Source organism: Dasypus novemcinctus, chromosome 27 (assembly GCF_030445035.2).
Source record: "Dasypus novemcinctus isolate mDasNov1 chromosome 27, mDasNov1.1.hap2, whole genome shotgun sequence".
Classification (NCBI taxonomy): domain Eukaryota; kingdom Metazoa; phylum Chordata; class Mammalia; order Cingulata; family Dasypodidae; genus Dasypus; species Dasypus novemcinctus.
This window is the reverse complement of record NC_080699.1, coordinates 40139509-40161796: the sequence shown is the minus strand read 5'-3', so window position 1 is coordinate 40161796 and position 22288 is coordinate 40139509. Positions and strand designations below refer to the sequence as shown.

Below are 22288 nucleotides of genomic sequence, written 5' to 3'. Positions count from 1 at the left end.
AGAGAAAATATTTGGCAACAATATATCTGATAAGAGACTTATTACTTGTATATATAAAGAACTCCTATATCTTGAAAATAAAAAGATAAACAACCCATTTAAAAAATGGGAAAAGATTTAAACAGACACTTCTCCAAAGAAGAAATAGAAATGGCTAAAAAGCACATGAAAAAATGCTCCAAATTTCTAGCTATCAGGGAAATGCAAATCAAAACTACAATGAGATACCATCTTACTCCCATAAGATTGGCAGCTATGAAAAAACAGGAGAATACAAATGCTGGAGAGGATGTGGAGATAAGGGAACACTCATCCACTGCTGGTGGGAATGCAGAAGGATCCAACTATAAGCAACTGCTGCCTCGGTAGCCGATCCCAGGCGCGGCGCCTCCCGCCCGCCTGCGCCGCCGTTTCCAGCTGGCAGGGAAACGCTGGCCGTCACCTAGATCTGCATCTGCTCCAGGTACTTGTAGGTGGGGTTTTCATAGCCGTGGTTCTGCATCTTGTTCAGGTGACGCTCTTCCGGGGTGAGCATTGGGTCAACCTGGAGGAAGAGATGGTGGGAGGCGTCAGTGTCTCGAAAGGGAGCAGCACGGGGCACAGGAGACCCAAGCTGTTTGCTGTGAGGCCCTCGGGACCAAAGGCAGCCCTGGGTCCCCTCTGGGTAGACGCTGAAAGGCGTGAGCAGGAGCGGCTGGTGAGGATGTGGGAGGGGAGAGGAACAAAGAGGGGAAAAGGAAGTGAGGCTTTTGAAAGCTGGAGTCCTAAAAAGCTTAGACCAAGGAGGAGAAAAGAGTCCAGTGGGGAAGCGGCTGGGGCTCGATCAGCGGGGCTCCCGTCTACCGTATGGGAGGCCCTGGGTTCGCGTCCTGGGGCCTCCCCGTGGAGGCAGGCTGGCCTGTGCGACATGGAGAGCTGACAGCCCGTTCCTGTCGTGGGGAGCTGGCGTAGCAGGAGGGCGCAACAGAGGGAGACAAGCAGACACAGAAGAACACACAGCAAACGACAGAGAGAGCAGACAGCGAGCAAGCAGCAAGGGGGTGGATAATTTTTTTTTTTAATTAAAAAAAGAAAAGTCCACGAATTTCCCAGCACACGGTGACAGGCAGATCTCAGACCTGCTACTCCCATCTGGGCAGCAGAGAGTGATCACTTAACCACAGGGAGCTGGACCCTGCCGTTTCCTCCATGCCCTCTTCTGCCACTGAAGGTTCTACAACTAGGTCAAGTCCCCATGCAGGTAAAGGCACACCCGAGCTAATCACCCAAAGCATACTATGGCCCTTACTGTATTTATATTCTAGAATCAGGGAATTTGGACTTTTGCTGCCATCAACTAAAAAGTAAGTGGCAAGAAGTTCTGATTGCAGATCAGCAGAAGACAGCACAGAAGCAGCTTGCTTTTGCTGTTTCTCCATTTCCTTTTGCTTTCCTTCCCACTCAAAAAGAACATCAGCAGTTCATTCCCAAATACAACATCCCCGGGAAAAAAGGAAGCACTAAAATAATCTGCGAAAATGGTTTTTGCTCTCAGCAGAATAAAATGCTCTCACGACTTTAGACGTTCGTGGTCAAAGTCCAAGTTAAAGGCTGGCCAGAGCCCTCGGGACGGGCCATTGCGGCCCATTTCCAGAGTGCGGCCCACTCTCTGAGAGCCGCCTAACGGATGAGGGCAGCGCATGCAGTGCTCGAGAAGGTAAGGCGCCTGAGCTCCAGGGCTGCTGGGCACACTGCCTGCCGCTCGGCGCGCACCCCCACCAGCGGGTCCCCCAGCCCTCACCTCCACGATGCCGTGGCTGATGGTGCCGTACTGCCTCTTGCGCAGCATCACCAGGCTGATGACGATGACCGTGGCGATGGCCACCGCGACGACCAGCAGGCCGATGAGGGCGCTGCTGCTCAGGCTGAAGTCCTCCCGCAGCGGCCCCAAGGACTCCTGGAACAGCAGAGCAGACGCCAGGCCCGGTGAGCGTCGACACTGACACGTGGACATGAGGCCCTGGCCGTCGCCGGCTCGCCCTCCGTACGGGGCGACGCCCACTGCCCCCAACTACGTGGAGACCTTCGCTTTCCTTTCCTGACCCAGATTGTACGGGAAAACGGGGAGGGGGACCTTCGCTAGGGGAAGACATGAGGCACCGGCGCCGCGTCCACGGGAAGGCGGGAGGAGAAGGCCGCAGCGCTGGGCGCGGGCACCTACCGGCTCCTCCTTGAGGCCGCCGACCCTCTCGGCGTTGAAGATCATCTCCTTAACGTCCAGAGTCTCATCGATGACCTGGAACGGGGGTGAGGCTCGGTGTCACCGTTCCTGCCTCCACCCTCGTCCGTCTGGGTCTGGGGGGGGGCCGACACCCGGGGAACACCCACCACCTGCTTGCTCTGTCCTGGGAGCTAAGCCCCTCACCACCCCCCCAGGTCAAGAGGAAGTGTGGATGGACGCGAGGGTCTTGAACAGCCATGGGTCCTCTGGGGGCTCTGCTGTGTCCCCCTTAAGGTAAGGTCGTGGGGAGACATTTCAGGGCAGGTTCCCAAGAGGCCAAGTTCAAGTATCAAACTCAGTCGAGAGTGATCCAGAAGTGAAAGTGATGGAAAATTCTAAAAGAATTGCAGGTACAAACATAAGGCAGTCTAAGAACCCAAGCCGACTTGATAATTAAACCACAGACCCCTTGAAAATGGCCTCTAACACTGCATTCCTGCTTTTAGCTGCAAAGGTATTTTCCCCTTGGACTGTGTAGCCAGAAATGAGCTAAAGAAAAGAGTTCTTTATTCCCTCGACCCCGTGACAGATCGGGGGGAGCGGCTCGAGCCCCCCCCATCTCCACCCTGGGGCGGCTCATCTGGAGAGCACGTGAGACGACACCACCCACTCGATTTACGCTCAGAATCAGAGCATCAGGGGCGGGGAGGGGGGCTCACCATGTTCTCATCCATCTTATTCTTGCTGTTGATCACTTTCTCCTCCGCCCCTATCAGGCCTCGGTCCTGCTCTCCTGTGCCCGAGCCTGCGGACAGAGAGCAGAGCTCAGTTTCCCGGGACGGGCTGCGCCGACGCCAACCTCACGAAGGCTGGAACCTCCCTCCCGGGGCCAGGGAGGCCGCTCACTGCAGGAGCCCCCGGCCCAACGCCCCACTCAACCCGCTCCTCTGCCCCTCGTTTTGAGGACGTGCTAAGCTCTAGAAGGACAGATGACGCAGGCATTTTCCAGAGGACCAGTGGGTACAATGAAGGAAGAGGGAGGACTGACCGGCATCGGCTTGGATACATGGAATGCAAAGCTTCAGAAGAGAATGTTTATTTTAAGACAAACAGAAGCTGAGTCCAAAGGCATCCAGCACAGAGAGACACCTAAGTAACGCCCTGCGTGAAGTCACGAGTGCCCGCGGCCCCGGGGCCTTGGGAATGGATGGAGAAGCTGCTCCACCAGCGATGAGGGTGCGCATTTGCCACAAGCATCAGGTTTGATCCTACAGGCAAGTTTTTCTGCCTGGAATACCCGCCTCCCCCAAAGCCCTATTTGTCCTTGACGCTTCAGCTCCTCTTTGGACACGTTTTCAGGCTTAGGATCAGCTGGTCGGTACTGATCTTCTTCTGTGTCTCCCACTAGACTGTTACCCCCTCAGGAAAACAGTGGAGTGCAGAGATAATAGACCACCACATCCTATTCGGGTACTAAACAACGAGCAAAAAGGGAGCGTTCCATAAGGCGGAGAATTCTAACAGCAGGGAAAGAAACCTTTCTATAAACAGAACAAGGACGGCAGCGTTGCCCACGTCAAGGTCAGCTGTGAGCCAGCGTCACCGGAGCGTGGTGCTCCGCGCGCTCGGGCCCAAGTGCGAGCGTGCCTGGCCCAGCACACACCCGGGAGGAAGGGCAGGGCACCTTCTGTATTTTTAGCTCCGAGGCATGTGATTCCCAGCCACCGGGGGAGCTTATTAATAATGGATACATACAGTCTCCTATAAACATCTACGATCTGAACCTTTTATAAATAGATGAACCCGACACCAGTCGGTGTTCTAAGGTGAGTAAGATTCAGATGTGAGGCAAAGCAGCGCACTGTCCGCCTGTCAAAAGCAGGGGTGACCCGAGGACCATCGCAGCAACGCGGTCCGGCGCACAATGGACTCGTTCTGAACCTGGACCAATCAGGAACAGACACCGCAGCTGCTCAGCTTGCAGGCTAGCTAATGCATGCTGCATTAAGTCACTATAAGGCGGCCAAAAACGGTGTAAATTTTTTTTTTCCTAATTCAGATTGGACTCTAGGGTACGTTAAGTCGGGGCTGGCTGTTTGTTGCAGTGGCACGACGTCTGGGGGAACCGCAGCAGCACTGCGACTACCTGAGGAAGAAGAGTCTGGAAAGGTGTTGGCTCATGAGGGTGCTAGGATCAAGCCCAATAAATTCCAGTACTGAGCGGCTTCCATCTCTCTTCTCTCCCCTTTTCAGACTATTAAAGGTTATGTCCTTAGAAGGCCAGGATCCTACTAGAAAAATAACATGGCATTGCACCAACTAATTTCAAGCCCCACCCCCAGAGTCCAGACTGTTCTCAGGCTGTTTTGGTGGTAGAGTCAATGTATTTCTTAACTATGGCCAAAAACAGAACAGCTTTATGGAATTCACAATTCAAGAGACTAAAAGGTGGTTAATGGTTAAGTTAGTCCAACTATTAAAAGTTGACACAAGGGCAGAACCCAGCTAAACTTCTAAAAACCTCATCTTTACCTGGAAACATCTGAGATGTGCAGTTCAAAGGAATGTTAGCACGAGGGGCACAGCCAAGCAGAACAAAATGAAGTGTTTATATCTAAGGGATTTTTTAGAAGATTCAACTTGCACTATTATGTGCTGAGAACAAGGTGGGGCACAAACCAGAAAAGAAGCCGATTCTAATCCAGGGAACAGGGCTTGGCTCAGTCCATCGGTAATCAATCTGCCAGAGCCCAAAAGCCCAAAAAACACACAGTAGCTAAGAGTCAGGAAATGTGTGACCTTATCCACAGGGATTCTAGAGATGGTGGGCTAACCAAGGGCCAGGAGAATCCAACAACTGAGACCGGCATCTGACGCGCTCAAGATAGGATGGCCTTGGAAGACAGAGGGAAGTGAGCTTCAGTTCTGGTTCCTCGACCCCAGACTCGCGAGCAAATCATGTCAGCTCCGAGGCTGCTTCAACTGCTTACTCTAGAAGCCCACCCAAGAGGGATGCTTCGTGATGACATGAGACCACGTACAAGTACGCAGCAGGAACGTTCTACGTAACGTTCACTCGGTTTGCAAACTGGAGGCTCGTTATAGCGAGTGTTCACTCGCTTGTTTCATCTGTAGGCTTCTAAAGGTTGGAGGGATGCTAACAAGCCAGGGAACACAGGACAACTGGGAAAGACCAAGGGCAGAGGGCACTAAAAAGAAAGGGAAAAAAGAAGGGGCAGAAGACTCCACTGCCTGTGACCACACCAGCGATGACACTGGGTATTTTTAAAAATCCACCCAGATTAAAAGAATCTGTATAAGCATCTTGTGGTTGCTTCGTGCTCTCTGGCCGTCCCGTCAGGAGTCAGGATGGCCACCTTGTAACCGATGCTGCTGGAACCGCCACTCCAGGTGCTACAAGGCGGGGTACCTTGTCAGCACATGGGGGCCCCGGCTCCATGCCTGGCCATGTTTGAAAATGAGGTGATGGTATGGAACAAACAATGAAATTCCCGACACAGAGGAAGTGAAGGGGGATGAGGTCTTAAAAGGAACAGCTTTGGAAACCAACCTTTTTTCATGGGTGGTACAACTCCGGCTGAGGGTCTAGCAGAAAGGAAAAACAATGAAAAAACAAAACAGCACAAGAGGAGATTAAGAAAGAAAATGGCTTCTTTCACAATTTCTCTACCACATGAACAGAGAGTGTTCTTCCTTAAAAACTGTGCCTGAAAACATCCTATCGACAAACCAGCAGTGAAGCCCAAAGCGAAACACTGCAAGGTAGCTGGTAAGATAGAAAGGAGAAGTTGGTCTGTCTTGGCCTTTTCGGGGAAGTCTGGTGATTCCCAAATTATTTGCTCAGGCCACAATGCTGTTTCTACAAACATCGGAGGGAGAGCAGGTTGTCGTTTGCCAACAGGAGAGGAGGTCCTAGCTCAGGTGTGTCCGAGATGCCCCCCAAGGCAGTTGCACAAGGCTGGCCCGTGCGCTGTGGGGACGGGGTTTGTGGGGTTCGGCGCTGGGGCTTGGTTGGCCCTGTGGTTACTGGCGGGCTGACCACGTCGAGGCTGCCCTCTGGAGGGCGAGCTCGGGGGGCAGAGCTGGCCAGAGCGACACAGCTGAACCAGTGACCGCGTGGCTTGCTGCCTTGGGCTCAGAGCCAGACTCTCCATGCAGGGCCGACTCTGGGCAGTCATGGACCGGCCTCGTGGGGCCTCCTGAACCTGCTCTCCCGGCTTATCTCCCATGTAAGCTGCTGCACTAACGCCAGTGTGGAACCGGGGCTCGACAGCTGTGGGGCCGCTCGCTATCTGGGCCGCTGTTCCCCTCGGCAGCGGCAGGTGAGTGACAGGCGCTGACAACACCTGCTGGTCCCAGGGCACCCGCCTCACAGCCTGTTTATTTCTGGCACAGATGCCCAGCTTTTAGAGATACTTTTGGACATGAGGAGCCAGCACGGGAGCAGAGCATGCCTGACCAGGAGCCAGGCCACGGCTTCTTACCCATCTGTGGACCTCGACTGGCTCTGTGACCTCCTCGGGTTCTCCCTTAGTCACCTCCCAAGGAGGTCATGAAAAGACAATGCCACAGCAGAAAATGAAAGTGCTACTGAAGCCACAGTGACTCCACATGTTATCCCATGGGCTGCAGCCGGGTGACGAGACCGGGAGAACGGAGGGCTGTGAGCCATCCAACTACACAACAGATGAAATGGGACCAGCTCAGCAGAGAAGCTCCAGCCAACACTTAGTGCACTGAGCATGTGGCCGGCACACAGTAGGTGCTCAGAAAGTCGATTCTCCCTTCCCTGCCTGCCTCTTACCAGGGAAACCACCTTTCCCAGCTCAGCAGATTTACACAAATGAGCTCAAGATTCTCTCTGCACCCACCTCCCCCAGCCGCCTGGAAGCTGTGCTGTCGCTCGTACCCACCTTCGGTCTCGGGTAGAGACGGGAAGGGGTGGAGGGGGTGGAACGGCGGGATCTCGTCGCTCTCCTCCGAGCTCACCCGGACGTCCACGGGGGTCTCCGAGATGGAGGCAGTGAACTGGTCCATGTCTGCCCGCTGTTCCTGGAGGAGCTCATCTGCAAAGCAGACACACGGGGGGCCAGGTTTGCGGGGGGGTCTCGCCTAAGGCACAGGACCGTCTACAGAGGCTACTTCGTGCTAACAGAGTGCAAGGGCGAGCTGTGGGCTGGCTACGAGGGGCGCAGCTCACCAAAAGGCTGGGCCTACCCCCCGAGACACCCCCAACCCTGGAGCGGGACCGCAGTGACCCCAGGGCTCCATCTTTGGCACCCCCTCTTCTCTACTGCACACTCTGCTCCCGTGGTCTCACCCAACGGTATGGTTTTAAACACCATCCATGGACCACGACTCACGCATCTACTGCCCCAACCTCTGGCTCGTATCTCCAAAGCCCACTTCACTGTCCACTTGAACGTCCACCAGCAACTTCTAACTTAGCACGTAGAAGCACACTGTAGCAGTTGGAATTGATGAAGTCCAAAAAGAAATATTGGATTATGTTTGTAATCTGATCTGTACCAGGGCATGATTGAGTTATGATTAGGGCATGGCAAAGAACAGAGTTGGGGGCTTTTAATGTTGGCGTTTGATGCTGTAGACTTAAGCTGGAGCGCCGAGAAGTAAGCTCCCAGGGGAAAGAGAAGCCAGCCCCAGGAAGAAAGGAACCTTGAAGTCAGAGAAGAGCAAGCCCCAGGAACGTAGGAACCCAGGAAGCCTGAACCCTCATGGACGTCGGCAGCCATCTTGCTCTAAATAGACTTCGGTGAGGGAAATAACTTCTGCTTTATGGCCTGGTATCTGTGAGCCCCTACCCCAAATAAATACCCCTTTATAAAAACCAACCCATTTCTGGTATTTTGTATCTACACCCTTTGGCTGGCTGACACACATGCCCTTCCCCAGCTCAGTGAAATGCAGCCCTGCCCACCCAGCTGCTCCACCACCAGCCGTGATCCTGGACACCCTCCTCGCCCACGCCTGGCGCAGCCCGTCCCCCTCCCTCCTAAAGCCCCTTTACAGCTCTCTCGAAGGCCATCTTGGTGCACACTGCCATCATCTCTCTCCTGGATTTTCTTAATAATCGTCTCCTGGCTGCTTTCCAATTTTAATCAACTCTCTGCCCAGCAACCAAATGATTTTTTTAAAAATTCACTTTTTTTAAAAAAAGCATCATTTGGATCTCATCCCTCTCCAACTTAAAACACTCTAATGGCTTCTCATTATCCTAGAATTAAAGCCTCGATTTTGCTGCAGTCTCCTGACGTGGCCCCAGGCTACTCGGGCCTCATCTCCCCCTGGCTGTGTCCTCGCCATGCCGACTTCGCCAACACACCAGCCTGAGCTGAACCCAGGCCCCGGGTCACCAGGGGCTCATCGGCCGCGCCTCCCCTCGCCGTCTCTGCGTGGTCGTAGCACTGCCTGGATCTCAGCGGCTGTCCCCAGGCGGCGGCCCCCGCCTCCCGCCACTCTCCACCGCGCCACGGCCCCCACCAGAGTCAGTCGCTGGTTCTCGTATTTTACTGCCGTCTCCCTCCCACTACATGAGCCCCGTGAGACACTGCTTGCCACCATTTTACTGTAACTCAATAATACTTGAACGAAAGATCAAGGAGGACCAGAAGAGGGAGAGGAAGTGAGAATGTGTATAAAATAGGGTACCTTGAACGACATCAGCAATTACAGGGAAAAAATGGAAACTTTGCAGTCTCTTGGAAGCTCACACCCCAGATTTTCTTCCGGTAACCGTGTAAGGTTGATGTAACACCAGGCTCTGCAGCCAGCACATCTGTCCAAGGTCGCTTCCTTGACCTAGCCACAGAAGCTGCAGGTTTCCGACCCAGCAGTCTGCTAATGCCCAACACTATCTGCTTTCCTTCATCCTGCTCTCTTCCCCTGCCCTGCTGTCACGGCCCAGCCTCAGCACGGCAGCCTGATCTGACACGCACTCAGTAGCCGGTGTACCCACCGATTTCCTCCTGGATTTCCTGGGCTACGTAGGGTACTTTGTAGAGCAGGGACAGGCTCTGGTTCCTCCTTTCCTCGATCACGTGGAGATGGGTCAGCACCTGGAAGCACAGATGTGTTAGTGGCCGGCTCCTGGGGACGGGCGGCCCCGTGGGCAAAGCCCAGCAAGCAACGGGCTGCAGCCAAGTGCTGACCCCCACACCGCAGCCACTGGCCGCTGGAGTCTCTGTGCTCGGCCTGCACACGGCACCCCTCGGTGGTCTGCTCATTCATCCAGAGTGCTTGGAGGTAAAGGAACGTTCGGGAGCTTCTTCTCAGCCAGTTCCCGACATGCCTTTGCTATGACATGCTAACTGTGCTACGTGAGATAAAAAGAGCCCTAACTTGCACAACAGGCACTCAGTAAGGTTCTGATGCGCAAAAGGAGGGAGAGTTGGTCAATTTTTACCACTCGTAAAAAGATGGGCTGGGAAGTGGGTGTAGCCCAGTTGGCTGAGTGCCTGCTTCCCATGTACGAGAACCTGGGTTCAACCCCAGTGCCTCCCGGAAAACAAAAACCACAAACGGGGTAAAGAGAATAAAACCCTAGCTAAAAAAGCAGATTTGGGGGAAGAGAGCTCATTCGTGGATTTTACTTGATGCAAGTGCTAAAGAATGGTTATCGTGGCGAATAATAAATTATTTTATTTCTATTTCGAATTAATCTGTTCTTCCAAAAATTCATCCTGGGCTATAAATTATAAACCTGATATTAAGGGGGCGGCAAGGGGAAGATTGATCTTCCACCTTTTCTGAATGCAAACATTCCCCTAAAAAAAAAAAGCCATTAAGATTGGTCACTTATTTTGAAAAGTTTTCAGTGAGGAACTGACCCAGTGACACAAGGATCCCCCTCGCGTGTGGTTCTAGGTGAAGGTACCCCGGCCTGGGAAGACTTGCCATTACCAAGCTCCCCCAAAGAGGGAGCTCTGAGCCAGTGGACTAATTATGTGGGTTCCAGGTCCAGGAAGGGTCAAATGGGGATTTTAAAAAAAAAAGTTTTTAATGCAAAGAAGCTTTTACCATAGATTGATTTCTCTCTGACCTTTAAAAGCCAGGATGAAAGCAATTTAATTTTATATCAGCCCTTCTGTCAATCAAGTAAATTGATGGGAAAGCACAAGACTGAGTGCCTGTGCGGAAAAATGCAAATGGAGACTGGAACAGAGCACCCACAGCTGAGCACCCACAGTTGAGCGTGTGTTGACACTGCTGCGCTTCTTCGGTTGATTTACGGAGCTGTGTGGGAAAAGCAGTTCCTAAGCCCACAGGGAATGAGAGCGAGAGGGTGGGATTCTGGAAATTAGTGCCTTTAGAGTGGACCCTTGAGCTAGTTACAAGGGGGTAGAAGCTCCAGATCACATCCAGGCAACCAGAGGTGGCATGCGCTCTAAGGGGCTAAATATATTCAAATTTTCCTAGAGTTTAGATAACAAAATAAGGACTAGAATAAACAACAGGCAAAAGGTTAATGTGATTCAAAGCCAAGTGTCCCTCAAATCACAGGCCTGGAGCAGCTGAGTGACCATCACAGAGCAGAGCTGGGTTCTCTCTCCCTGGGCCCTGCCTGAGGTGGAGGTACTACTTCCCACGTGCCCTGCTGTGACCTTCGTCTTGCTTCTGGGTAAACATTCTCTAGTTTTTAATTCATGAAACAGATCAAAGCCCTTCTTTCCTTTCTTTGCCCCACAAAACAGGCTATTTTTTTCTATAAAATACAACACAAATAGTATAGTGTTTTCAACGAAAAGTTGGAACGTGATGATGTTTTGAAGGAAATCAAGCAGACCTGAAAGCTCTAACCCCTGTCAAGAGGCATGCCTTTTCCCACCCCAGCTTCCTGGAGGCCAGCCTGGATTCTCCTGCTCCTTTCTCCTTCTCCTCTACCCCAGGCAGCTGAAAACGAGTCCCCCAGCGCCGGGCCCTTCCCCTCCACATCCTTCCCACTCACAAGGAGCCTGTATTCTTTCATTCCTCAAAACATCCATCTTCTAAGGTGAACTCAGTTTCTCTTCATCTTATATTAACAGTTAATATAATTAATTCTACACTAGACAGTGAGCTGTCGGAGGACACGCAACCGCTTGAGGTTTTGTGTCACTGGATGCTGGAACGGGGTTTGGCAAATGGAGAGTAGGCAGATGTTCGACAAATGGGGCAATAAACTCAGCTCCAAAATTCCCAGGACTCCAGGGACAATACCTTACAATCATAACACACACACAAACACATGTGTGAAGCTGGGAGGCGGGGGAAGGGGACTGTTTGGATGCCAGGTAAGTGCCCAAGCCTCTGTGCATTCCACGCGTACTAGGTATCCACTACGGGCACAGCACTGTATTTACAATACAGGGAAAAAGTCAGGTAAGATCAGCTGTGTAAGTACAGGAAAACTACTTAATAGACTAAAATATACTAGACATTCTGGTTTCAAAGAAAGCCAGCAGTCTTGTAGGCAAGTTCATCTTCTATGAACACAGAGAGGAAAACTCAAGTTAACGTATGGACAATACTGAAATCAGAAGAAGCAGGGACTAGAAACAAACTTGGAGAGCAGGCTGGTACGGGACAAGAACCCTGGAGCATGAAAGTGTCTGTCTAAACGAAAGCCGCACTGCACAAAAGGAGAAAAGCGACTACTTTTTATGGATACATCTGCCTAGAAAAGGATTTCAATTGTGAGCTCAGGTGGTACGAGCAATCAGAAATACATTCTGGTATAAAAATGTGCTTAGAAATTCACTTATCTCTTCGATATAACAATGCATTCCTAAACTTTCAAACACTGCGGAGGTAGAAAGTACACAACATAAAAAAGCACGGAAAAGATATTTCAAAAAACTATTATCCATGTGGTGTAGCAGTGCTCTAAAACGTATTCACCAAATGCACCGATGTGCCACAATGATGAAAAGAGGTAGTTGATGTGGGAAGAGCGTGGGGGTGTGGGGTATTTGGGAACCTCTTATATTTTTTAATGTAACATTTTTGGTGACTTATGTATCTTAAAAAAAAAAACAAAAGAAAAAAAAAGATGGGGGTGGGGGATGGGGAGTGGGGTATATGGGAACCTCTTATGTTTTTTAATGTAACATTTTGTGTGATCTATTAACTTTAAAAAAAGATAATAAAAAAATAAAATAAAATAAATAGTACACAGTGTCCTCGCAAAAACCGACTCATGTCAAAATGTCTTCGGAAATCGAAAACCGTTTTCTACAAACTAAGCAGAACCCTAGCCCCTAGCCCCTCACCCCACCAGCGGTCCGAGCAGCATCCCCTGGGGGAGTGCCCTCGGCAGCCCCCGCCCGGCCACCTACCTGGGACTTCATCTGGGCTGCCTTCTCGGGGTCGACAGCCAGCACGTGCTGGTAGTGCCGGATGGTGTGCAGGCGGTCTTTGTTCTCCGCACGGACGTACCTGCGCAGGGCCTGCAGGATGCGGTGGGGCTGCAAGAGATGGGGACAGCGGCTTCAAAATCCAGACCAGAGAATCGCAGAGAGGCAGAAAAACGAAGGTTTAAAACGTCACTTAGGAATGCAACGCAAGAAGCCGCCTTTCCAGGTAAATGCCAAAAACTAAGTCCCGGAGTTGGAGCGGCTCCTTAAGAGACAGGGCTTTTTCCGACTCTCTGGCCCGTTGTTCTCTTCCGGTCTGCTCTCTTTTCCTAGCTCAGCCTTAATGACAAGCAGGGGAGGCTCCTGTCACCCAGAGAAAGCCTTCACTGGCTTACTCAAGAAGGACACAAAAATCCTCCTTTTCCAAGGCAGGTTAGAGCCAAGGGACCCTAGCATAAGACTCAATAAAAATTACCCATGTCCTCGTAATTTTATTTAGACTGGAAATGGTTCAAAAGCCTTCATCCATGGAAGCCAGGTTTTTATTCTTTTAAAGTAAAGCTAGCACACACACAAAAGGCAACGATTGCATAATTGACAACCAATATCCTGAGGTTATGCTTTTCTAGTGCAAGATACTTGCACAGCAGAGGTGGGAGGTGGTCTACTTGGGCATGAAGCGATGCGACTCTGCGCCCAGACAGTTACCATGATACCGCTTCCCCCGTAACCGCCTGTGAGTCTCAAGACTTGCTGGAACCCGCCGTTAAAATCGCAGTTTTTACAGCCGCACAGGTCCCCCGCGGCGCCCCCACCTCCCGCACCTGCCTCTCCAAGGACAGTGGCGCTGAGGATACAATTCATCACAGACTCGGCTCCGAGCGCAACTCACCCGGGGCGGGTCGGACTGCAAGGCCGCCAGGTAGTTCTCCAGGGCCACGCGCCGGCGGTCATTCAGCATGGCTTCCACGCGGGCCAGGTGGGTCTCCACCAGCTGCTGCTTCTCGCTCGCTGCTTCCTTTTCCAGGGCCTTCACCATAGCTTGGAAGTGCTGAGCCAAGAAAGGGGACCGGTTTAGAAGTCACCACCTCTGGGGAGTCTAGGAAAGCGACTTTTAGGCCCCGGTGCAATGCTTCTCCTTGCCCGGTCCCGTGCAAGAAGGTAATGGGTTCAGAGACTTTCAGAAAGGGACGGGGTCAAGGCACACTTTATCCAGTTTCTGCCAGGACAATTACTTCTTATCTAATGAGAACAAGCGGAATCTGAGTTTGAGGATTCCTTAGCATGTCTGTAATGGAAATCATTAGGGCTGCATGTCTAGCGCCTGGTTTTGTGGTGTGTACTACAAGAGAAGGAATACTGTTCTACCCCCATTGCAGCAAGGACTGATTTCCAAACAGTGGACCCAAGGACCCACCAGGGATCAACTGAACTATCCTCCAGGAACGTGCCAGGTTACACTGACTCTCCACACTCATGCCACGGAGGGCACGTTATCTGGCAGGTGCCTGGCCAGGCTTAATAGCAGAGTTTAAGGCTGTAGAACTAAATGGTCCTGCACATGCCACATTAACTTACAAAGATATTAAAAGACTAGGAATAGACTTTCTAGGTGACTGACAAAAATGCAGAGGTCTTCCAATAAAGTGTTAACATCACGAGAGAGATTTTGGCTCAACAGAAACACAAACCAGCTGATTTCACTCGTAACCACTTGTTTGAAGCCCTCCATCAGTCTTGTAAAACGCTAAGTCCCTGACTCCGATCAATGCCCCCCCCCTGCTTCTAGCCAAGGGCAACACAGTTTGCTCCCTCGATTTTGAGGAACATTCTAACAAAGCTAGAGATGAGCTTGTGTTGGAGAGCTTCATTTTCTACCTCTGACTTTTCAATAAATAAGAAATTAAAAAAAAAAAATTCAGTCCTGCTGAAAAACAAGCCATGACCTGAGAATGAAGACGACAGGGGACGTTTGCCAGGAAAGTGGAACCAACCAGCAGAGCTGAGCTAAGTTTCCTTCTTGGCATGAACTGTGAGTGCTTTGGTGGGGTGTTTGCTTTCCTTCTACACGAGTGGGAGGTGAAACAGAAAAGCAGGCCCGTTAGCACTTCCTGGTAACCTAAGCCCTACACTAAGAGCAGGTGTCAAATTCTAGCTTCCTGTGCACCTGGCGCGGACGGTATTTTTAAGTGGCTGAGCTGAGCCCGTCTTGTCCCGGGAGAAGGCGTCTCACCTGAATGAGAGTCTGTCTCTCTGCTTTGGGGAGATTCTTGGCTTGAAGCTCGGCCTCCTCCCACTCCTTCTTTACCTAGAACAAAGGTGACACCATCAGTCCTCTGAAACATCTGACCGAGCATGGCAAAGGAACCTGCGCCTCCCGCGGCCCCTAAGAACGGGGGGCTGGGAAGGTCCACACGAAGGCCTCGAAGAAGACCCTAGTGGAGCCCCAGTTCCGTGACCTCCTGCTTAGATAACCCTGGGCAGTTACTCAAGAGTCTCTGGGCCTTAGTCTCCTCGTCCAAGAAATGGGGTCAACACCCCTCGGAACTGAAATGAATGAAACGGAATGGGATGAAATAGCGAGCGCCTCCCAACGCAAAAGCGCAGTGGAATGCTAGGCGGTCCCAGGCCTGGCAGGAACCAACGCTGCAAGGGACTCCTTTCCCCATTTTCTTTTCGTGGAGAAAGTTGCCCCTGGGCGCTCCAATTGCAAACACTTCTCTTAGAATTCTTTTTAAGGAAAACATCTCTTGAGACTCAGAACCTTCAGCAGGGAATAGCTAATTTAGTTAGAATTTATTATGACACATGACACGTTGGCATTCATTTACCTTCCTCTTTTGGCAAATCATACTGGTTTTCTATTTACAACAAAGTTTCCTCTTAAAGTAAATTTTTTTTTTTTAAACTGAGTTCATGGCAAAGAAAAATGAGTATGTAAAAGTAACTGGAAGGGCTTAGCACCAAGCCTGGGCCAGCGTAAGCACCAAAGGGTCATAATGTTATTTTGGAGATGGGGCTCTGGAAGCCTCACCACACCTCGGCCTCACCTTCCCCAACAGTCACAAGATGATGGGAGCAGAATCCCTTTTCTTCAGTGAGAAAACCATTACCACGCAGATAGAGAGAGGTGCCGAGGCATACCCTGTCCATGCGGTTGCGGTGCCGAATCTCCAGCTGCTCCTTAGCCTTCTGGAACCGGGCGTGCTCGTTATCATCTGCAGAAGTCTCAAAATACACATCCACATCATTGGTTGGCAGGGGAGTCGGGGGAACTGAAACAAGACGACAAGAGGAAGTTCTCTTTGGGGGGGAGGCCCAAAGCAGAGGAGGAACCCCGAGCTCGGGCCTGCAAGTCGGGTGCCATGTCTTGCCCCAGGCCACGAGTACAGGGTGCCGCTGCCCGGCAGGGTTCCACCTGGCTAGACCGCCTACGGGAGCATCTTCTTTCCCTCCTGATCAGCCGCCCTATCGGGCCGCGGCTCCTTGGTAGGTCAACCACCTGGCGGCTTTGGCACCAGCGAGGCAGCTACTTAGGACTTCAGGTCGAGAAGAAGCAGCTGCTTCTGTACCTTCCCTTCAGCTCTTGAAACTTAAAACCTAAACAATAACTCCCTTCTTGCTTATCGCTGATAGCAACAGAGATGAGGGCTGAAATCAGACCCCGTGGAGGCACATCCACGAACTCTCCATGACCAAGGAACGCCTCTCTTCTGGTCGATTCTAGGTCGTAAGGTACCTGGGGACTGGTCACTTGCATGTACTTTGCTTGCGGGCTCGGTGGAAAAAGTCCAAACCACTGTGGCTGTGATTTTCAGTTTTCAGTATCACTACGGGACTCTTACCACCACCCCCAATAGAAAGGCTCAAATGAAGATGCTCTATTTTACCAAGACACCTTGCAATGAGTGTGAAGATACTTGGGGCTTTTCGATCCATCACATTGATTGGTCTTCCCAGGACATTACACAGAGAACAAAATCCATTAAACAAAACACTCTTCATGGCTAGCAGAGCATAAACTATTACTGGCCCCAGGCAAACGAACACGTGCACAACGGAGATTGACATCAAAAAGGAAAGCACTGGGATGACAAGTTTACTTAGTCAACTTCCCAAGAAATACCTATGGGAACTCTTATTAGCCCAATTCATTTGAGATTCCCCAAGCTAAGGAATGACACTTAACTGACTTGAACAACTTACTGTATCATGACATAATTTTAGAGCTAGGTGGAGAACAAATACCAAAATTCAGCTAATTTTAGTTCAGTAGCAAATTCCTCTAATTTCCAGAACTGTGTAATTTTAACACAACAGGAAAACAACTGTGTAACTGATAAATACAGCTATAAATTAGTAAGCCACTCCAAAGTTTCTCTGCTAGAAATCTTTTACTGCCTCTCCTTAAATAAACGTAAAAGCCACAACTAAATCTTGTGAAGAGTATTATACTCCCAAGTGTAAACAGGATCTCAATGACCCACTTTCAAGACTGACTAAACCGGAATACACAGCTTAGCGAGGCACATTCCCCATGACGCTCAAAAGTTGAGTAAAGGAAAATTTCGCAGCACTGAGTCCCCCAAGTGCCACCACTTATGCCACCTGCAGGGACCCGCCCGCAGTGCACGGCTGGGGCTGTGGAGGTGAGGCCTGTGGTTCTCCTTTCCAGGCTGTGTGATGATGACGCAAACCCGGAGCTGCTTGCCTTCCCTGGAGAGGGAGGGCGGGACACCTGGAGGTGGATTCCGAGTCCGCAGGGCTCAGACCCCAGGCCAGGACCCCTCCACACATGGGGAAACCACCGCACGCAGCCCAGCACCCCGGCCCCCGAACCCCCTGAGGAGGGACACGAGCTTGACCACGGCAGTGGGGATGGTTCTGAGCCTCCCAGGCACTGGGGCTGGTGCCCCAAGTATGAGAATGCGTGGCTGCTGGGCGGCGAATCTCCCCCACTGTGACAGGAAACCACAGGACTGCAGACGTGCCCGCTGCTCCTGCTCTGGACAGCATCCCTTCCCCGCCTCTCACTCCACTCTCACTCGCTCCTTCATGTAGAGATGGGGAGCCCTTCAGTACCGTGAGGTCCCTGGCTCCTAAGGCTGCAACACTCAACGGTGTCTGCTGACCCTTCGTTTGCGTGGTTTTAAATAGTGAATGGCATCATCCTTGTCATCTCTGAATCTTTCCGAAATAAACCAGAATTCTGCCACCCAGAGTTGCCTGAAGCCCCATATTTTTTCCCCTTTCAACCAGAACAAATACAAGCAGGCTTTCCATAGGAGGAACAGCTGGCGTAAGAGTGCTAAAGGTACTCCACGGATTTCTAAAATCTTTTGGCGAAGGGAGCGGGAGGGCGCTTGAATGAAAAGCCACCAGGAGCTATGGCCAAAGGCCTTCAGAGCAGACCGCCACTGGTCACTCTAACCCAGAACACGGGCGCCCGCCGCTGCCACTGCGACTTGCCAGGCTCTATGTCTTCAAAGGAGGACCGCCTCCCTGCCTGCCCCCGGCCTAAACCCAGCACAGCCAGCCACTGAGCTGCTTCCGGGACCCAACACCACGCAAACAAAGACCCCCTCACCTTCTAAATCTCACGCTGCCAAAACATTTTGAGAAACAAAGAACCAAAGCTGCGGGTTGCGGAGCCAGCTCCCTAGAGTGCACAAAGCATGCTCACTGGACACACGGACAGCCGGGCCACCTCGTTGGGGAGCCCTGGGGAGCCGGCGGCACCACAGCGGCAGCGATAGGGTAGTTCAGAGAGGAGGAGTAGCAAAGCCCAGACACAAACACCAGCACGGCTCACAGCCTGCTTCCCGGGCTCTGCCTCTCAGCGAGGCGGCCAGGAGCCTGCGGCCTACAAGGCTGGGTGAGAGGGCAAGCCCCGGCCCGGCGGCCGTAAGACACACACGTGAACGGGCACACGGAGAAGTCGTCCAGCTACACCCAAAGGACAGCCAAGCCCGGAGCTGGGACACACAGATGGGGGAGCACGGCGGGCGGCGAGGGCCCGCGGAGCAGGGCGAGCCACGCAGACACAGCCGCGAGAGGACAGCACGCGGGACACAGAGTGGCTGCTGCAGAGCCAGCGAGAGGCGGGACTTACTCATCGTTTTACACACAGCCATACAATAGTCCTCAGACTCAAAATTGTTCCTGTTGCCTCCGCAGCCGCCATATATAAAGCGCACGCACTTTCCCTTGGAGACGTCGAAGTACCAACGGGGCATCACGGCCCGGCAGGGCCCCGTCATCGCCTCCTGGGAGCAGACAGCTGTGTGGAAACGGTCAGAGCGTCAGCGGGGAGGAGGCGGGGGCTGCACAAGGCTACTGGCCAGAGGGGTGGGGGGGGGGGCAGAGGCAGTGCTGGGGGGGGGGCAGGGGTGGAGAGGTGGAGGGGCGGGGGCAGTGCTGGAGGGGGCAGGGATGGAGGGGGCAGGGGTGGAGGGGGCGGGGGCAGTGCTGGTGACATCCTGGACGACCTGACCACATGGGCCGAGCTAACCCTGCCAACGGGAAGGTCAGGCATTTCTGAGGATTTGTGTGAAAAGGGACACTTAGGCCCTGAAAGTAATTTCTTGGCACTGTCTGGAGTCTAGATGGACTTAAAAAGGCATCTGCATCTCATTGCTTGTGTATTTGCCCGCTGGGTTGATCCCAGTGCTTTGGAGGACAGTGTGGGTGAAAAGCCGTGACCCCGTAAGTGGTAAAGACCCCTTATGCTCCTGGAAAGCCTGGAGAGGGTTCCCAGGGGTGAATCACAAACTTGTACAGCTAAATGCACAAGCAGCAGGGGCTGTGCACAAACGGCTCTGGACCTGTCACGACCTTTCTCTTTTTTTTAATTGCAAAGACAAATTCCATTCACTAGGACGTCATCAGATGTCAGCCTGCCAGCTACAAACGTCTTTCTCAGGGACAAGCACGGCAACCGACGGGCTGAACTGCATGCAGGGAAAGCAGTGCTCTGGCAGGTGTGAAGGAGGTGGGGGTGGAGGGTCTCCTCGAGGAAAACCTTCCGGCCCAGCGAGGGAGAACCTTCTCCAGCATCTGCTGTCTCCTTAACCCGCTGTGGCGCACCCTCCTGCCGCAGCCCTGCCCTCCCTGGGCCCGCCGGGGCACCCCTGGGCGCTGGCGGGTGGGGGTCGCCTCAGGGCCCAGAAGCGCCCCCTTCCTTACCTCTGTGCGAGAGGGCGGCGCGCTAAGGGGGCAGTCGGCAGGGGGGCGCCCGCCCGTGTTACCTTGCACGTCGTGGCTGAGCTCCTCGGCCGCCGGGCCGGCGCTGCTGGGCTCGGTCGGGTTCTCCTCGGCGTAGTCGTCCCCTTTGAAGGTGTCGTAGTAGTAGTCGCGGTCTTCCACCACCTCCTCGTCCACGTCCACGGTCGCCTCTGTGAAGTCCTCCAAGTCCGCTTCCGTCGGAAATTCACTGGCGACCACAACGAGAAAGGAAGGTGGGTGGGCTTCCTCTACACGGCAGCGACCGCCTCCCCCGCAGAGAAACACCAGCAGGCAGCAAAGGGGCGCCCGTCTAACCGCACTGTGGGACCCCGGCACGGCTGCGTCGGCCGAGGGGGAGCGGGTGGGTGCCCGGGGCGGCGCAGAGGCCACGGGGCCTGTAGTCAGCGAGGATCCGGGCACGGCGGGCTCCCCTGCAGGAGGCGGCACGGCCCAGGGTGGCACTGAGCCCACAGGACCCGCGGTCAGTGAGGCTCCGGGCACGGCGGGCTCCCCTGCAGGAGGCGGCACGGCCCAGGGCGGCGTGGAGAACATGGCCCCGTGCTCAGAGAGGCTCTGGGCACGGCAGGCTCCCCTGCAGGAGGCGGCGCGGCCCAGGGCGGCGCGGAGGCCACAGGGCCCGCGGTCAGTGAGGCTCCGGGCACGGCGGGCTCCCCTGCAGGAGGCGGCGCGGCCCAGGGTGGTGCTAAGCCCACGGGGCCCGCGGTCAGCGAGGCTCTGGGCACGGCGGGCTCCCCTGCAGGAGGCGGCGCGGCCCAGGGCGGCGCGGAGGCCATGGCCCCGTGCTCAGCGAGGCTCTGGGCACGGCGGGCTCCCCTGCAGGAGGTGGCATGGCCCAGGGCGGCGCGGAGGCCATGGCCCCGTGCTCAGCGAGGCTCCGGGCACGGCGGGCTCCCCTGCAGGAGGTGGCATGGCCCAGGGCGGCGCGGAGGCCATGGCCCTGTGCTCAGCGAGGCTCCGGGCACGGCGGGCTCCCCTGCAGGAGGTGGCATGGCCCAGGGCGGTGCGGAGGCCATGGCCCCGTGCTCAGCGAGGCTCCGGGCACGGCGGGCTCCCCTGCAGGAGGCGGCGCGGCCCAGGGCGGCGTGGAGGCCATGGCCCCGTGCTCAGAGAGGCTCTGGGCACGGCAGGCTCCCCTGCAGGAGGCGGCGCGGCCCAGGGCGGTGCGGAGGCCATGGCCCCGTGCTCAGCGAGGCTCTGGGCATGGCGGGCTCCTGGAGCGCACGGCCTCTTGGAGGGGCGCTACCAGGCAGGTGCCGGGTTTCCGGCTGGGGCGGAGCGTTCACCTTTTATAAATGTCGTAGTCCTCCTCTTCGTCTTCATCCTCCTCCTCCTCCTCCTCCTCTTCCTCCTCGTCCTCCTCCTCCTTCGACACAGCGGCCCCCACCACCTTCGTCTGCGGGCAGCACACGTACTCGGTGCCGTGGAACTGGTCCACCCCGCAGGGGAGGAGCATGCCATAACTGTACAGGGTCATTCCCCGGGTCAGACAGGCCTGCAAGAGACCCCAACCCACGTGAGGACCCGCCCCACAGCCAGCGGGCCAGACGCTCCCGAGCCCGGCCTGCCCCCGAGCAAACGCTGGTGCAATAAGCAGGCAGAGCTTTCCCTCAGGAACGGGCTTCTGCCCCCGAGGCTGTGACGCTAGTATTCTTAAGAAGAGTCACACGTTTTTACTTAACTAATGCCAGACGAGTCAAGGATCATGAAAGCCCAAAGTTGGAAAAAAAAATTAAGGAGAAGGGAGTTTCTTCTAGAAATAACTGACACCGCATAAAGGTGGTCACCAACAATTTCTATTCATCGGAAGCAGGCAGTACTCAGAATCGGACCACAGAAGACCGACCCGAGAGTCAACAGCACGCACGAGACAAGACGAGGGCGCTCTCCTCCGCGAGAACGCAGTGCCGCCGACCCCGCCTGCAGGCGCGTCCTGGCCCTACTTCCTGGGTGCTGGGAGCCTGGCAGCCAGCACAGTGCTCTTGCGTAGGTGCTGGCAGTGCGCTGCTCTTGCTTAACCCACTTCAGGGCAGTGGAGCCAGCACTTCCCTACAAAAGTATCTGCCCCGCCCCACCCCTCGGTGTGTTTAAGTTAGACGGTACAAGTAATTGCGAACTTTGAAGAGATGAGGGGGGAAGAAGAATTTCAACATGCCCCCTCCCCTTTCCGGCGCCCCGCCCAGCCCCTTACCTCTTTGACCACGGTGTGCCAGTGCTGGTGATTCTCACACACCTCCATCCGTTCTTTGTGGAAAAACGCGCACTTTTCCGGAACCAACAGAACGTCACTTACGAATTCGCCCACTGGAAGAGGGAAGTCTGGTCAGAAGCAGACCGTGCCGTGGGCTCAGGGGGACAGTGACCCTTGGGGAGGCCGGCTAAGGTGGTGGCTGTCGGCACTCGGACACCGGAGCAGCGTCTCTCGTGCCGAGGGCCAGCGGGACACCACGGCTCCAAGAGGCAGCGCCAGGAG

The 22288-nt window shown here is 54.0% G+C and overlaps 1 protein-coding gene across 3 annotated transcripts in view; it reads right to left on the bottom strand.

Moving 5' to 3' along the window:
- Positions 1 to 349: 349 nt before the first annotated feature.
- The window catches only part of APLP2 (amyloid beta precursor like protein 2), an 80695-nt gene continuing 58756 nt past the window's right edge, over positions 350 to 22288 (bottom strand). Inside the window, exons 4-17 of one of the 3 annotated variants that reach the window (XM_004453232.3) lie at positions 22007 to 22119; positions 21102 to 21310; positions 19821 to 20005; positions 18686 to 18853; positions 15718 to 15848; positions 14807 to 14881; positions 13466 to 13624; positions 12556 to 12684; positions 9198 to 9297; positions 7135 to 7287; positions 2920 to 3005; positions 2201 to 2275; positions 1781 to 1936; positions 350 to 544 (exon numbers count right to left, since the gene is read on the bottom strand). In XM_004453232.3, coding sequence (XP_004453289.1) covers positions 443 to 544; positions 1781 to 1936; positions 2201 to 2275; positions 2920 to 3005; positions 7135 to 7287; positions 9198 to 9297; positions 12556 to 12684; positions 13466 to 13624; positions 14807 to 14881; positions 15718 to 15848; positions 18686 to 18853; positions 19821 to 20005; positions 21102 to 21310; positions 22007 to 22119 — 1841 coding nt within the window. In that variant the 3' untranslated portion in view covers positions 350 to 442. Of the gene's footprint in view, positions 545 to 1780; positions 1937 to 2200; positions 2276 to 2919; positions 3006 to 5759; positions 5807 to 7134; positions 7288 to 9197; positions 9298 to 12555; positions 12685 to 13465; positions 13625 to 14806; positions 14882 to 15717; positions 15849 to 18685; positions 18854 to 19820; positions 20006 to 21101; positions 21311 to 22006; positions 22120 to 22288 lie in introns of those variants that run through there. The other 2 variants (XM_004453234.4, XM_071212426.1) reach the window with 2 other exon arrangements.